This window comes from Manis pentadactyla, chromosome 14, assembly GCF_030020395.1.
Source record: "Manis pentadactyla isolate mManPen7 chromosome 14, mManPen7.hap1, whole genome shotgun sequence".
Classification (NCBI taxonomy): Eukaryota; Metazoa; Chordata; class Mammalia; order Pholidota; family Manidae; genus Manis; species Manis pentadactyla.
The window spans coordinates 15,338,764-15,356,074 of record NC_080032.1 but is presented as its reverse complement, the minus strand read 5'-3'; the positions used below and the strand labels follow the sequence as shown (position 1 = coordinate 15,356,074).

Here is a 17,311-nt window from a genome sequence, read left to right as displayed (position 1 = left end):
TGCCACCAGGTGGTCATCCTGGCTGTATTCAAACCAGTTCCACTCAAAGGAGTTAACCAAAAGGACCATGGGTGGGCCGTACAATACTCACCTTCTCCAGCCTCTCCAGCAGAAAGTCTTGCAGAGACACAGGCCGATCTTGTTGCTTTATCTCTGCCTTCTGCTTCATTCTCAGCAGCTGGAACTGCTGCTCCGGTCTCAGTTGTTGCCACAGCTCCAGTCATCCAGTTTCTTTCCGTCTGCTCCTGCCTTTTCAAACCAACCCACTCTGGGTCCTCGTGACCTTCACGGGGCCCTTTAAATTCTTCCTTCCAAAAGCAGGCCGTATTTCTTTTTGTGCTTGAGCCTGAGGACAGAAGCAGAGCCTGGAGGCCGCACAGCCTGAGGAGGGGGCTGCACCTCTCCTGGAAGAACCCGCGGTTGCCGAGTCCTTCTGGCTTTCCACCAGCTTTCCACCAGGTGGGGTTTCAACCGAGGAGGGGCCCCACCTGTTCGTCAAACCTCTGCTCCTCCATTTCTGGGGCTGACGGCTCCACTCCATTCTTCACCTGCCCTCTGGCACCTGGCAGCCTTAGCTCACGTGCTGCTGCTTCTCGTGCTGCTTCCTCTCGGGCCACCACTACATCCTTTACTATCTCCACAGCACTTCGTAGTGACGCCATTTCAGTCAGCAACGAATGTTCTTTCTCTTGGGGTGACCCCCGTCCTCCACCCCTTCACAGTACCACATGTCCACAGGGGACACTTGAGTGTCTCCCCGTCCATAGGTGGAGCCTGCTGAAACACTCCATGAGGGCAGCCTGTTCTTTTTCCTTGGTCACCAGTGAACCCTGCCAACTGTCACCAACAGTCTTGCCAATGGGCTTCAGCACCAGGCAAGTTCACTATGGATTCGGTGTGACCAAAGAAATGAGAGTAGAACGTTCTTGGGGTGAAAGGGTTATACCCAACTTTATTTCCACGGTAGCAAGTCAATCACTAAAATCTCATCCACTCAGAGCGACTCTGCATGCAGCAAGCCTGTCTCCGCCTCTGGGCCTCTCTGCACAGTCATCCCACACAGCCGTCCTCTGGGCCTCTGTCCTCTGATCTGCTCTCCTGCAGCCTTGCAACTGTACCACTGTGCTGCCCAGAGCACTGGGCAGAGCTCTTTATATGAGTCAATAGCGACATATTGCCCACACCTGTGTAGTGAGCTAGCCAACCAGGGCCAGGTGAGAATCCTGGCCACAGTAACTTTCATTTTATCCACACAGGGTGTTAGAGACCATGCTGCAAATGAGCATGCTTGCATATAATTTTCATGTGTGTCTTTCTGTAGGACGTTTCCTAGAAGTAAAATTGTGCACCTAAATGAAGGTACATTTTTTAATTTCGATAGATACTGCCAAATTCCCCTCCAGGAGACCATATTTCAGTCATCTGTGTCTCCCATTTACTTGGCTCAATGTCTGGCACTTTGCAGGTACTAAATAAATGTTTGATCAGGGGACAAAATGCATGACCAGGCCCAGCAAATGTAAGGCATTTTGGGATCCTCACAGCAAACAAAACCACACACCCCCACCCCACTTCTGACACACACACAACCTAACACAAAACCAAGACACTGACAGTGCGATTATATTTTGTTAGCACATGTGTATACACTTCTTGCTGAAGCACGGACCACAGTAAATGAAAAATGCTAATACATTTTATTAGGATGTGTCCAAAATACCTTGCAAAATTACCTATCAAAAAGCTGTGCACTCAATCTTAAAAAAAAAAAGTACTCTAATAACTCCAACATTTTACAACCCCCAAGCTACTGTACGTGGGACATTTCCAGAGATCTTATGGCCTGTCATTTTCTCAAACACCTGCAAGGCTTCCTGCATCAGAATCACCTGGAGTGCTTATTAAAATGCAGACCCCACCCCAGAGATGCGGAATCATTTCCAGGGGTTAGGACTGCGGCAATCTGCATTTTAAGCAGGCAGTGATTCTAAGGCGTTCAAAAGCATGGGAGCTAGCGTATTAAAGGGGTTTAAGAAGAATGTCTTAATTAGATCTATACTTTTGAACGACCCCGCCCCTTTGGCAATAGAGTGTAGAAGCCACCGGAAGTGGGTAAAAATATAAAATAGCTAATGGCATCGTGCTTGGGCTGTGCGGTACGCCAGCCCAGACAGCCGGCGCGCTGGGTCACTCCCGTTCGGCCTTCAGCAGCCTTGTCCAGGGCCCAGCCCGAGCAACCGACTGCGACTGCGCGCTCCGATGCCCGGAAGGCCGCCCCTGGACGCGCTGCGAACACGCCGCCTCGGACCAGAAACGGAAGTGAGGTCAAGTTTGCCTAGGGCGCTTCGCTGGATGCGGCGTCCCCCAAACCTCTAGGTGGGGCCGACTCTTGGAAGCGCCGGAAGCGGAAGTTGCTAAGAGGTGGAGCGTTGTTGGGAGTGTCGGGATAAATTCGCGCTTCTTGGGGAAAGCGCGGTTGGGAAACCTCGTCCGCGTTGCTCCTCTGGCTGCAAGGCCCAAACCCTCAGCGGAGGAGTGTGGTACCCGGTGCTTCGACTCTTTCCCTAGGGTCCTTGTGACCCCCTGGTTCCAGGAGTCTCCTATCGCTTCCTTGGAGTGAGGCCCGTCCCGCTTCCTGGTGGTCCCTGCAGACCCCCGCCATGGGCAACACGAGCAGCGAGCGCGCCGCGCTGGAGCGGCAGGGTGGCCATAAGACCCCCCGAAGGGACAGCTCGGGAGGCAGCAAGGATGGGGACAGACCCAAGATACTGATGGACAGCCCCGAGGACGCCGACCTCTTCCACTCCGAGGAAATCAAGGTGAGCGCGGCTGGAAGAGTCCGATTTCCCGGAGAGGAACCTTCTACTCCGATTCCCCGCCACGCCCCCTCTAAACTCACGGGAAGTGGGAGGCAAGTAATACTGATACTTCTCTCGCACTTAGAAGCCAGTTGGCCCTTATAAGCGCTCTTTTAGCAGTCCAGGAACCTGTGTCTAATTACCGCTATGAGAAAGTCACCCCGAGGGAGGAGAAACTAAATTCGTTTAACATCATTAAGGAGAAAGCAGCTCTGAGACGAAGCTGCAAATTCTTAATTAAGATCGTGGAGCTAGCATTAATTGAGCCCCAGTCTCTGCTTTTGTGTTCGGTATAATTAATTTCACGGCTCTAAGAAAATGTCCCTCACCCTTACGAAAACTGGCACTGTTTTTGTAATAGTTGGTTTTGCAGTTTGGGAGAAAATCCAGCGCACCCGTGTAAGCTGAAAGAGTTGAACAGCCGACTGTGTGCGCCTGTTTAATTCTGCCTAAAACTTGGGGCTCATCTGCTTTTTAGAGTGGGCACAGAAAAGTAAATCTACTGGAGGTCAGTGAGTGAGTGAGGTCTGAAGGAGGCAGCCAGCTGCTTACTCGACTTCTCGCCCCTTTAAATATGAGTTAACATTTTAAACAGGCCAAAGCAAACATTTTTGCAGACCAGATCGGACATCCTGCTGCAGCATGCCTTAATTCATCAAAAACTAAGAAGACAATCTTAACTGTTGCTTCAGCCGCATTCCTGCTGATACCTGATGAGAGGTCTGTATCCAGCTGCAGGGCCAGGTCCAAAGACAATTAATGAATGATTCTGGTAGCTTATATATATGCGGTATATCCTAAAAAACAGAGAACGAATTCTGTAAGGACAATGCAATGAAGTAGGTTTCAGGTGCCTCTCCCCACTCTCCTGGCCTAGCATGTTCTCTGTTAGTATCCAGTTGCCTTTTAATCATCATTGTCCATTAGGCAAATTGCCTGGTAACTCCTTTCAATTTTACTCATGTTTTTCCTCAAATATTGGGCTGAGTGATTACCTTATTATCTTATATCCTTGCTTGTATCTTGGCCGTGAGTCTAACTGTAAAGAGTCTGCTTTTACTTGGCCTTACATCCTATGATTCTGAACTTTCTGAATTTGTTTCATTACTGAGAAGCTGTGTGCAAAGTGGACTTTGGAGTCCTGTTTCTCCAATGACTTGACTTCCCTTCCCTAAGAAAGAATTTTGGCCCAAGGACGGATGTATACGACACCATCAGAATCAAACTGCCTTCTTTAAGAAGGATGTATTTTCTTGCTATTTTAAAACTCCTGCAGTGAATGTTCTGCATGCAAGTGGTCTGTGGAGAATGATTTTAAATCATGGCCATTCCTCAGAAGTTACTGAAATGATGTAGCAGAGACACTGGATTGAATGCCCCAAATACCAAAAAAAAAGTCGTGAGTCTTTTAACTAAGCTAGTTTACCATTTTGGCTGTGGTTAGTTATCACATCCTCAGTGGAAAGTGATCCCAGTTTGTTATTCTTTTATCTGTGGTTCTTGTTAAAACTTACAAGATACAGACATCTTTTAAGGTAAGGACAAGTCAGCATATGAAGAGAAGGTGATAGAAGCCTACCTTACACCTTAAATGGTCTCTTCCGGCTTGGAACTCTTGCTCTTTTAATGTCTTTTGGCTTCTGATGAGGAAAGGTGTAAAAAAAAAAAACATATTTAATCTAGAATTGAATGTGTTTATATTTCTCTCTTATTCTCTCAATCTGGAATAGCTCAGTTACACATCACTTCTTTTACACTAGAAGTTACTGCTTACCATAATGGGTCAGTCTTTGTCTTACTTAAGTATCTTCCACTTACCTTCCCCCGCCACCGCCCAGTTGCCTAAACGGCACTCAGTGAATAGTTTTTCCCTTGCTGAGAATCTGGATTTGCCAGTTTTGAGTTGACTGCTCTGGAATTGTCTCTAATAACTTTTCATATACTTCAGATCTTGCTTAATTAAGGGAGGAAAGTGACATTTATTAAGCTAATCTTGAGTTCATTGCCACCTTCTTCTGAATGAGTGTAATAGTTTCTCCAAGGATTTTGATGTAGATCTCTTTAATAACAGTAATAGCTAATAATTATTAAGTATTTTCTTTGTCAGCCGCTATGCAGAGCCTTTTACTATCTCGGAGTAGCTCACTCTTCATAACTACCTTAAGAAAGAATTATTTTTATAATCTCCATTTTGCAAGTGGGGAAACTGAGGAACAACTAGTAAGAGCCCAAATGTGAACCCTGGTAATAAGAGCTGCATCTGTAGAATGAACTGTCCACACGAGGGTAGCTGGTGTAGGGAGCTCACTAATATCTTCCCATACCTGAGTAAGGTGCTCTGTTTCTAGGCTCCAGAAAAGGAGGAATTCCTGGCCTGGCAGCATGATCTGGAAGTGAATGATAAAGCTCCAGCCCAGGCTCGACCAACTGTATTTCGCTGGACAGGGGGTGGAAAGGAAGTTTACTTATCTGGGTCCTTCAACAACTGGAGTAAACTGCCCCTCACAAGAAGGTAATTGCCTAGAAAGTATTTATGTACTTGTCTTTCCCCAGGGATACTCTTGTTCTAAATGATCTGTGCAGGTATATAGAACAGGATGTTTTTATACAGTAGTTAAATGGAAAAATAATCTTGCTAAATAATTCACAGGGTTCAGTCTCACCCAAGTAGTCTCCAGGTTTAGAGTGCATTTGGAAGAAAACTTCTCTCAATTACAAGTAGCATTTCTCGCTTCATAGACATCTCTCACTAGTTCAGATACCCAGCCATATGTTTGTTTAGGCAGAATATTGCCTTCAGGAAGAGAGAAATCTTTTCCTTTTTTCGGTGGAGACACACTTTGCTGGGATCTTCAAGACCTGGCTTTGAGTCCACGTGGATGGGCTAAGCTGTCATTAACACCTGAGCCTCAATATTTCTGTCTGTACAAAGGGAATATCGGACCAGATGATCTCTGATGTTCCTTCTAACATTGACTCTGCGTATTGCTTTTGTTTGAAAGATACGTGTTATATAGGCATCATAGCAAGAGTAGAGTCAAAAATTTTATCAAGAACCCTAGCATGGACTTCTGTCTCAAACTGTCAGTGAAAAAGAATCTTCACTAGTAAGTACTCTTGATGAAACAAAGGTAGAAAGGGTGCCCTGCTGGGCCAGGCGTGATTATTGTTGGGACCACCTACTTTTCCAGGAGTAACAGTGAGAGAGTCACTCAGCACAGTTACAAGTCAGTTCACATCAGGGGAACAAAATAGTCAAATGAAAGAGGTTTCCTGGAATCCTTTTTTAGTAGTTAAGCAAGTTTCTTTAGAGAACAATTTGTGTGTCCCATTAAATTGATCCCCTCTCCTGCCCACGGCAAACTGACAAAGGGTAAAACTCAGCAGCGTGCTGTTTATCTTGTGTTGCCATCCTCCTTGGCATCTAGGTAGGCAAGTGGTGTTTTTCATGCAAGTTAACAAGGACAATTGCCTGTTTGTTGACCTTTTGATGGTAGGAATGTGGATTCCTGGTGTTTGAACAGTTTTCAAGGAAACTTCTTGCATTGCTGCTTCCTTGTAGCATTTCTAGATTGAAATCTGAATTGTCCAAATTGGTTTAGAGAGTTTACTCTCCTGCAACTGAACTCTTGGTTTACACGGAAGATTTTGTTTTGTTCCATGATTGGTTTTGCAAGTAAGCCAAGAGGGCGGCCCACCCAGCTGAACTTCTGTGCTTCCTCTTTCCGTTTTTTCTTGCAGCCACAATAACTTTGTAGCCATCCTGGATTTGCCTGAAGGAGAGCATCAGTACAAGTTCTTTGTGGATGGTCAGTGGACACACGACCCTTCTGAGGTACTCTTCCTCCTGCATGTGCTCCTCTGACCGCCCACACAATCACCTTGTCTTACAGATTGTTGCCAGGGCCCTCTTCCTTGCTGATAAAAGTCCCTGTGTGTCGCTGAGCTAGATAGCTGTGTGACTGTCAGACTATTGGCATACTTGACTAAGATGAGCAGGTCAGCTAGCCAGGAGAAGAGACCTTCCAGCCCTTAGAGGAATTCTAAATCCTCTAAGAATAACTCCAGAGACCTTCTACGTTATAATTTCTGCCTGTCTATCTCTTCCCAGCCAATAGTAACCAGCCAGCTTGGCACAGTTAACAACATCATTCAAGTGAAGAAAACTGATTTTGAAGTATTTGATGCTTTAATGGTGGATTCCCAAAAGTGCTCCGATGTGTCTGGTAGGAACAGTTATTTTCTACCACGTGTGTTCAGGTGGGGGCTGTGCAGTCTGGACATACTCTTGTTCTTGCTTCTCATTCTTATGCTCAAGCTGCCCAATCAGGTGGGTGTTTATAGCTCCCTAAAGAGCTATAAAACGAATTCTTAACTCTTGTCAGGTCAGTTTGTTGAAATCCAGCCCCCAGGGAGCTGTAAGTTTGTTTATCCCCCCCTCCCCAATACTCAGCAGGTCTGCCTGGCCACAGAGAACAGACACCTAGAGACTTCCACTGGGTTAGTGAGGCACCAGCACCGGGCAAGCCTGCCAGCTCCCTGCGCACTAAGCCTGCTTGGGGCGCTTGGAGTGTTTCCTGACAGGTGATAAACGGACACCTCAGTGACCTTGGCCCTCACCTTTGTGGTACATTAGCACCTTGTCAGAATCTCTTCAGAGGAGAGAGAGGCTCCTTACAGGAAACAGGCTACATAGCACAGCCTGCTCACAGTCCTGGTAAAACTTTGCCATCTTCCAAGAGTCATCCAGTCATCAAGCTTTCAGTAAATTGCTTTTCATCCAAACCCATGGGAAGAAGCTACCTGAAAACATGATACATACAGCTCAGGGGACAGGATGTGTTGTAATCTCAAGTGTCTACACCAGCTGCACTGCCTCTTCTTGCAGGCAGTTAAACAGTTCCTAGGCCCTGTGGGAGGCAGTGAGGCCATTCCCCAGGCCCGTGCCTGACAGCCTGAGAAAATTGATTCAGTTCAGTTTACAGGGTGATTCTTCATTGTCACGTGGCTGGGCCTGGAGGTTCTGTCACCAGGATCTCTGATTCTTGTCAGCTCAGAAATCACAGTGGTAAAGTGGTGGGCTTACAGTGGCTGACACGTCAGGTGGTTAAGCAGGAATGGGAAATCTAAAAATAGTGTTCTATCTGCATCTTTCAGAGAAATTATTTATTTCTTCAGCTAGGTGGTAATGAGGGGATGGAGGAAATGCCCAAATATCCTCTGCTTGCTGATAAATGTAATTTAGGCCACAGACCAAAGCTTTTAGTCCAGTCTTCTCAGCATAGCTCACCTGGGAGAGGAAAACTCACCCCTTGTTGCTGGTAAGCCAACTTCAGGCTCCCTGTAGACTTCTCGGATGGAGACACTCACTTTCTGAAGATGTGTATTATTTCTGATGACTCAGTGTTCTGCAGTTATACTGTTCTCAGTTTCCTGCTGAGAGCTGTGGCATGGTTGGGTCACGTGCAGGGAGCTTGTCCTCTAAAAAGTGATATTGAAGGAATTGGCAGAGCCAGGGCCTATCAGGTTTATTGTGGAAAATCCAAGGGTCAGACAGCCAGAACCCATCCCAGGTATCCTTTGGAGGACAGCTCAGTCCTTTCCATCTGGCCAGACATTAGTAAGTGAGCTGCTTCTAACCTTGAAAAAACACCATACTTCTAGAAGCTGCTTCTCTCTGTATAATCTAGGTACTCAAGCATTTGAAAGGAACCTGAGAATGATGGTGTCAGAGAGCCTTTAGAAAGAAGGTTTTCAGTTTTTGTTTTGTTTTGTTTTCATTTTAAAATGTCCCAGTGCCTCATATAACCTGTTTTTGCCACTGTCTCTATATAAACAAGCTGCTTTGTCTTCTGTTTTATTCTTGCTGGTGCTGCTCATAACTTGGGTTTAGCACCTTAAGCCTCACTTGAATCATTGAGCTTCCTTGTGGAATTGGGCAGCCCAGCCCGAAGCGAGAAGGAAGCCTTCCTCTGCAGTGGCCCATCAGGTCGGGGTATTGTGAACAGCTTCCTTGGTAGCCTGACCACAGCTGCTGTCCTGTGCCAGGGCTTCTGAGTTCACTGCTGAAGTTTTTGCCAGTCACCCAAATTCCAGAAGGGTTTTCTCATTGCCATTGCTCGTCACCCTTGGGGCCTGTTTATCCTTCAAGAGAATAAAATAAATCTGTATTGAGGGAACAAAAGATAAGGAAAAGTAGATGGCACCATAAATTAAATGAGACTGCTCCTAGAACTCCTTCTCAAAGTAAAAGTCCCGTCACCGTCTCCCAACAGAGCTGTCCAGTTCCCCGCCAGGACCCTACCATCAGGAGCCCTACATCTCGAAACCGGAAGAACGGTTTAAAGCACCACCCATTCTCCCCCCTCATCTGCTCCAGGTCATCTTGAACAAAGACACGGGGATTTCGGTGAGTGCACAGGTGTCCGCCCAGACCATCTGGGTCATGTCCAGCGGCTCCCCGTCCTCACCTTTTGCAGAGCAGCTGGTGAGAAAGCTCAGTGTTGCCCATCACTGTTAACTGCCAGGGTCCTCCTCTGGCAGGAACCGGCTACCAGCAAGTGCTTCCTCCTCATCCCACAAAATCCTTCTGAAGTTTTCTTCCTTGTGTTTCATTCCTGCCCCGGCCTAAGCCCTGTTCCTTTGAGATTCCATGACAAAATACACAACCACCCCTTCTGAGGAAGATACCTAATGGAATTCCTCCTCTGGCTCCCAAATTTGAGAATCTAGTTTTAACCATCAGATTACTTTCAGAAGCATCAGTGCTCAAAATTTGGGGTATCCGGGTAACACACATCTCCTCTGGGAAATTGATACTACTTGCAGAAAGAAGTGTCTATCCTACCGGGTCATGAAGAGCACCCCATTATTCCCCTGTGGTTCATTTCCCATTCTGTTTGACCTGCCCTACCCAATTCCCCCTGCTCTGGGATGCGTAGTGTAGCCGTAATTCTCAGGAACGTATTCTTCAGCTTTATCCACCACCCAAAAGGCACACGTTTTATAAGGTGGTAAAGTAACAGCGCTATTGCTCCACATCGAAGGGGCCCACTTGTACTAATTGAGGAGCTGAAGGCATGCGTCTGCAGGCATCCCCTGTGTGGTCACGGTTCGTTCCCCAGGGCTTGCTGTTCTTGGGGCGTCAGGTTCCCCCAGCCTCTTTCAGGAGTAACACCAGAGCTGACCGGCTTTTGCCCTACTCTTTCTCTTTTTTTGAATTAGCATTTATAAAACTGGGGAGTATATATTGAAAAAGTCAGATTTCTGGCTTCTTGTAAAAAAAAAAATAGGAAAGTGTGATGACATTAAGTGCCAGGCCTCCTCCCCCAGCTACCCGTTTCATTTTTCAGGCTCTCTGTGTCTTACAGACATGAGTTTGCAGTCCACTGCTCAGGAGCCGTTTAGTATAGATTGTCTCTTCCTGCTTTCTCTAAAAGTACATTCACTGGACAATTCTTTCTTTCCGCTCCTTCTTCAATAAGAGGACAGAGCTGTGGCCCACACTTGAGAGGCCGTGGTAAAGTCTGACCAGAGACCAGTGTGTGCCCAGCAGGCATGGTGGGAGGCCCCCCTTAGTGGGAGCAGGTATGACCCCTCACCTTACCTGTTATCTTGAACAAGCCCTTTCGTTGCCCAACTCAGGCAGAAAGGGACATGAGGACCTATCTCCTTTCCCTGGATGTCTGGTTCTGTGAAATAAGGGAAGAATCCTAAATGTTCACATCTGCTCTCTTATTCCCCAACAGTGTGATCCCGCTTTGCTCCCAGAGCCCAACCACGTCATGCTAAACCACCTTTATGCGCTTTCTATCAAGGTAATGACATGTTTGTAGCTGTTAGAGCTGTGTTTCTCAAAGTGTGCTCTGAGGCTTCCAAGGAACAGAACTACCTGGAAAGGGCAGCTTCCAGGACCTGATGCATACCCACGGGGTCTGGTTCTGAAGGTGGAACGGGATTCTGTTTTTATTAAGCCCCCCTTGATGATTCTAATGCACTCTAAAGTTTGAGCCCCCTGACTTAGTCCTGCCTTTGACCATGTCCATCCTTTTCCTCAGGATGGAGTGATGGTGCTCAGCGCAACCCACCGATACAAGAAAAAATATGTCACCACCTTGTTATACAAGCCCATATGAAGAGCTGGGAGCCAGCAGTGGGCCCCAGAGAACAGTTAGGACCACCAGGCTCCACATGCGCATGCTTTCCGCTAGAGGGAATGGACTGTAAAGTTTTCACTTCACGCTCTTCATAAGACATTTCATACCTGCCCTTGTCCTGCTTGAAGGTTTGTTCCAGGCACAGAGCTCTTGAAGTGCCTCAGTGTATAAACAGCCCTCTTAGCACCTGGTGGCTGTGAGCCTCGGGGCTCCTCAAGGCAGAGAACAGAATAAGGGAAGGCCGAGGCTGCAGCCCCCACACCACGGTGCTTGAGGACAGGTGCGATTCTAAATATACGTCCTCTAAACTGGTCATGGAGATTTTTGTTAAGCCAAAAATGAACACTAGCCACTTTGCTAGTAAAAATCTGGGAAGCAGAGACCAAGGCTCACAAAACTTCTAATCATACATGTTTTTAAAGCCATCAGCATATCCCTACTGAGGTCTAGCTGTGGATGTAACAGCAGGTATACCCACACATAAATGTTGGTCTTGCCTGTCCTGTGAAATCAAAGCAATAGAGGTTCTACCATTCTCTGCTCCAGGGAGGTATAATTTCTAAAGAAATTAGAACCTGTCTGATTTCCAGATGAAGTTTTACAATCGTTTCTTGCACTTATGTGCACTGAGTACTTTTTTAACCAGAGGTGGCTGACTATACAGCCTTAGTGTAACTTTTAAATCACCCCGACTAGAATATAGATCATGTGAACTGTGCTCAGCAATAATTTGTTCCCAAACCAGACTTGAAAACTGCCGCCTGATGCTGGATGATCCTGAGAACTGATCACTCTTAGCTGGAAGGTTATCCAGCTTTTTATTCTAATCATAATGCTGTGACAGTGTTACCATGAATGAAAACTTCGGAGAAGCACCCTACCCTAGCCTATGCCACCTGTCAGGACCTCTGTCCCTGTTTATAAAGAAGGCTGTAGCAACTGCTGTTGCTTATTCTGGAAGGCACTTAGAACTCGACAGCAGCTGAGTCTGTGTGGGGAAGACCTCCTTTGGACCAAAGCAAACCTCTTCACATGCAGCTTGGTTTCCACTGAGCTGCTGCAGAGGTGCCTGCTTGCACAGGCTCCTGTCCCTGCGTCGGCAGCACTGTCATCATGCCCTGTAATCCTGCTGGGAGATGGGGGGACAAGTTCCCTGGTTTCCAGTATTTATTTGGTAAACCTGAGTCCAAGGTACCCTTTTTTGTTAGTCTTTTCAAGACACTGAATTACTGTCACCTTGATGTACAGGTTTCAATAAAGCTTTGTAAAGATAACAGGACATGTGCTTGTAGGAATCTTTGATTTTATTCAGTCATTCAGAGAAGAGACTGGCAAGAAACCTCTTCCAGAGGTTTATTTCAGTCTTTTCGTGTCTTGGCTCACACTGAAAACGGTACCAGCCTTACGGCATGCGGGTGAGTGGACAGGGCAGCTCTGGCTGTCCCCAGGGTTGAGGACATTCCCTTGACCCACCCAGTCTGCACACAGTTTGGAAGGCTGTGAAGGAGCCTGTAAAACTGAACCACTCAGTCAGAAGAAGCTGAGAGGCAGCCGCAAAAGTTCCTGGCAGCATCCCCGGGCAGGGGTTTGGTGTCCTCTTCCTCAGCACCAAGCACCGAAGGGGAGACTGGGATCATAGTACCATTTGGGAAGGACCTTCCAGAGTCAAAGCTGCTCTCATCAGCTAAAAGGGACTCGCCCTTCTACCCAAAAGACAGAAGATTATGGGTAGCCCTTTAATAATACTTTTCTTCCCAGGCATCAGGAAACATGTAAATAAATTTAGAAGAAAAGGGAGCGCTCGGTCATTTGGTCCACTTGAAGGGGAGCATAACCGGGAAAGCATTCCTAGCTGGGTTATTAGCTGTCTTACCCTGAAAACCTAAGTCATGTGGGAATCCTAGATTGTAGAACCTATAGGGATTATTTAGGTAGACTAAGGAAATGGATACAAAAATTCTCTTTCCAGAAACGGATGAAATATTTTGAAAATGCGTAACTAAGCTCAAAAGTATAAAAGATGTATTCAAGCACCAGAAATGAAGAAACCATTGCCATGTTGGTGAGCTGTGAGCACAGCTCCCAGGTCCATGGTGTGAAGTTTGGTGGAAGGGGGAGCAGGGCTCGGGCCCAGCAATGGGCCACCAGGACTGGAGTTTGATGCCCACACCTGGGCAGGGGGAATACCCTACCTGAGTTGGCCCAAAACAGCACTGCCCTTTCTGTAAAAGGGATTAGAGAAACTGGCTGCTGGCCTGAGTCAGGGCTGAGAAGAAGCCATCAGCCCTAGGCTATAAGAGGAAACTACAGGAAGTTGAAAAATTCAACATGCAAATTAGCTATACCCACGAAGTGCAGGAAAATGCCAAGCTGAAAGTCCAATGAGAAAACTAACTTGGAGCCCAGAAAGACTGGCAGCGCCCTCTGCAACCCAGCAGCCACAGGGGCCTCCCTAGGGAGATCACTGCTGTGGAGGAGGAAGGCAGGCACACGCACAAACCATAAGGATGTACATCTGCTGCTCCACAACTGGGTGCTTCTGAAAGACCTTTTTTTTAAAAAGACTACACAAAAGGAAGTCCCCCTGTGATCCAGTAGACTGCTCACAAACCCAAGTGCAAGGCTTTATACCCACAGAGCTACAGGTAGTGGAAATCATTTCATGGGTGTGGAAAAGGAGACCTTGATTTGCCCAATCACAGGGGCAAAGCCGTGTGTAGAATTGAGGTGACCTATGACCCAGGTAATGCTTTCTCTGTTAGCATGCCTATTATGGGTGAGGTCTGGTTACACAGTTAAAGCTTAACTCAAATTGCTTTTGAATGAAGATATAATTTTTTCCTCTGGAAATGTATATTCAGATGAATTATAGAGCCAAAGGTAGGGCCTTTACATGACATATAAAACTATTGAGTAAATAGAACCATCGATTAAAATATTGAAACCAGAGATCAAAGGACTCAGGCAAGGCTATTTCTTTTTCTTCCATTCCCCCTCCATTCCTTCCCAGGGTGTGGACGCTGACCTAAGATTAGGGATGCTGATCCAGTTCAATCACTGACTAGCTGTGTGACCTTGGGCAAATCGCATGGCCTCTCTTAGCCTGATTTCCTCCCCTGAAAAGTGAGAGGGGTTGGACTAGCACTAGAAGATTGCTAGGGCTCCTTTCATTTCACGTTGGAAAGCACAAAGCCTTTTACAACATGAGTGGGATATGGCCACAACAGGAAGCCAAGGGGCCAGAAAAAAGTGCCCACACTTCAACTCACTCAATTTAGGAAACCTCTTAAGACTCCAAAGGCTAAGACCGAAAAACCCAGACCACCAAAGTGATGCTGTCCATGGCTAAGGTCAGTGGATAGCCATTTTAGGGAAAAGCACAGTGTCATTTTGTGAACTCAGTTATTTTTAGATGAGCACAATTTCATTTTCAAACATGCACTCCTCCCAAAACCTGACTTTCCACCAATGTTTACAGATGGTTTGAATGAATTTAAGGCCTAAGTCTCTACCACTCAAACCTCCAGCTTCTGAGAAATCTGTCTTTAGCACCTCTCTCAATCAGAAAATTACTAGAATCAGAAATAAACTAGAGCCTTCTGCCCTGGAATGCCAACTCTTGTCTTCAGGAGAAAACAAGTTATGAATACACATGCATTTCTTCTACAACCAAAGTCATCCCTTCTAATTGTAATAACATCCACTGGGCCTTCTGGAGAGTCTTCCCTGCCGTGAGTCAAACCCTTGGAAAGGATCTGAACAGCTGGAGCTGCTGAAGCCCAGGCTGTGGGGCCCAGCTCTATCCCTGGGACTTTTGTGTGTGTGTGTGAGGTGTATGCAATAAAATGCACCAGTCTTAGTGTATATTGTATATCTCAGTGAATTTTGACATCTGTACACACTCATGTAATCATCAAAATATCAAAACCTCACTAATTTTTTTTTCCCTCTTCACCCATTCCCTCTCCCACCTCCCCTATGGCAACCACAAATCTTTTCTCTGTATTTGAGTCTGTTTCATTTGTTCGTTCTTTTTTTTTAGGTTCCACATATAAATTGTATGATATTTGTCTTTCTCCGTCTTACTTCACTTAACATAATAATACCCTCTAGGTCCTTCCATGTCACAAATGACAAGATTGCATGTTTTATGGCTGAGTAATATTCCATTGTATGTAAGTACCACATTGCCTTTATCCATTAATCTATGGGTGGACATTTAGGTTGCTTCCATATTTTGGCTCATGTAAATAATTCTGTGATAAGCATAGGAGTATATATATCTCCAAATTAGTAATTTTGTTTTCTTCAGGTAAATTCCCATAAATGAAATTACCAGGTCATATACTATTTCTATTTTCAGTGTTCTGAGTAACTAGTACTGTTTTTCATAGTGGCTGCACCAATTTGCAATCCCATCAGCAGTGTATGAGGGTTCCCTTTCCTTCACATCCTCACCAATATTTTTTATTGTCTTTTGGATAGTAACCATTCTGACTGGTGTGAGATGATACCTCATTGTGGTTTTGATTTGCATTACCCTGATGATTACTGATATTAAGCATCTTCACATGTATCTGTTGGCCATCTGTATGTTTCCTTTGGGAAAATGTCCAAATTCTTTGTCCATTTTTTATCAGATTTTTTTTTTTGGTGTTGAGTTGTATGAGTTCTTTATGTTTTGGATATTAGCCCCTTATGGGATATATCATTTGCAAATATATTCTCCCATTCAGTAGGTTGCCTTTTCATTTTGATTTCGTTTCCTGTGCAGAAGCATTTTAGTTTGATGTAGCCCCACTTGTTTATTTTTGTTTTTGTTTGCCTTGCCTGGGGAGACATATCCAGAAAAAAATTGTTATTGTTGAAGTTCAAGAGTTTACTGCCTATGTTTTCTTCAAGGAGTTTTATAATTTCAGGTCTTATATTTAGGTCTAATCTATTTTGAGTTTATTTTTGTATATGGTATAAGACAGTGACCAGTTTCATTCTTTGGCATTTAGCTGTTCAGTTTTCCCAACCCCATTTATTGAAAAGACTGTCTTTTTCTCATTGCATATTCTTCTTCTTGACTCCTTTGTCATATATTGGCCATATAAGTTTATTTCTGGGCTCTCTATTCTGTTTCATTGATCTATGTATTTGTTTTTGTGCTGGTACCATACTGTTTTGATTACTATAGCTTTGTAGTATACTTTGAAATCAGGGAGCGCAGTACCCCCACCTTGTTCTTTCTCAAGATTGCCTTGGCTATTTGGGGTCTTTTCTGGTTCCATACAAATTTTAAGATTTTTTATTTACCCTAGTTCTGTGAAAAATGCCATTGGTATTTTAATAACTATTGCCTTAAATTTGCAGATTGCTTTGGATAGTATGGCCATTTTAACAATATTCTTCTTATCTATAAGCATGGAATATCTTTCATTTCTTTCATATTGATGGTTTTCAGAGTACAGGTCCTTGACCTCCTTGGCTAGATTTATTCCCAGGTATTTTATTCTTTTTCATGCAATTGCAAATGGGATTGTTTTCTTAATATTCCTGTCTGCTAGTTTGTTATTTATATATAGAAATGCAATAAATTTCTGTATATTGATTTTGTATCATGCAACTTTGCTCAATTCATTTATTCTAATAATTTTTTGGTGGAGTCTTCAGGGTTTTCTGTATATAGTATCATGTCATCTGCAAGTGACAATTTTACTTCTTCCTTAACAATTTGGATGCCTTCTATTTCTTTTTCTCGTCTGACTGCTGTACTTCCAGTACTATGTTGAATAAAAGTAGTGAAAGTGGGCACTTTTTCTTGTTTCTGATCTTAGAGGAAAATCTTTCAGCTTTTAACTCTTGAGTATGATGTTAGCTGTGAGCTTGTCATATATGACCCTTACTGTGTTGAGATATGTTCCCTCTATATACCCATTTAGTTGAGAGTTTTTATCATGAATGGATATTTTGAATTTTGCTAAATGTTTTTTCAGCATCTGTTGAGATGATAAGGTATTTATCTTTCCTTTTGTGAATGTGGATATCACATTGATTGATTTGCAGATACTGCACCATCCTTGCATTCCTGAAGCAAATCCTACTTGATTGTGGTAAATGATCCTTTAAATGTATTTTTGAAATTGGTTTAATACTTTGTGGAGGATTTTTGTATCTATGTTCATTAGGAATATTGGTCTGTAATTTTCTTTTCTTGGTATCAAGGTGATGCTGACCTTAGAATGAATTTTGAAGCTTTTCTTCCTCTTCAATTTTTTGGAATAGCTTGAGAAGGATGGGCATTAACTCTTC

General features: G+C 44.7%; 1 protein-coding gene across 1 annotated transcript; it reads left to right on the top strand.

The window, feature by feature from the left end:
- The first annotated feature begins 2,343 nt into the window (after positions 1–2,343).
- On the top strand, positions 2,344–12,293 carry PRKAB1 (protein kinase AMP-activated non-catalytic subunit beta 1). The gene is made up of 7 exons (XM_036929380.2): positions 2,344–2,819; positions 5,207–5,370; positions 6,600–6,693; positions 6,970–7,084; positions 9,134–9,267; positions 10,607–10,675; positions 10,916–12,293. The coding sequence occupies exons 1-7, from the start codon at positions 2,661–2,663 to the stop codon at positions 10,991–10,993; spliced, it is 813 nt and encodes a 270-aa protein (XP_036785275.1). The 5' UTR covers positions 2,344–2,660; the 3' UTR covers positions 10,994–12,293.
- Positions 12,294–17,311: the final 5,018 nt, after the last annotated feature.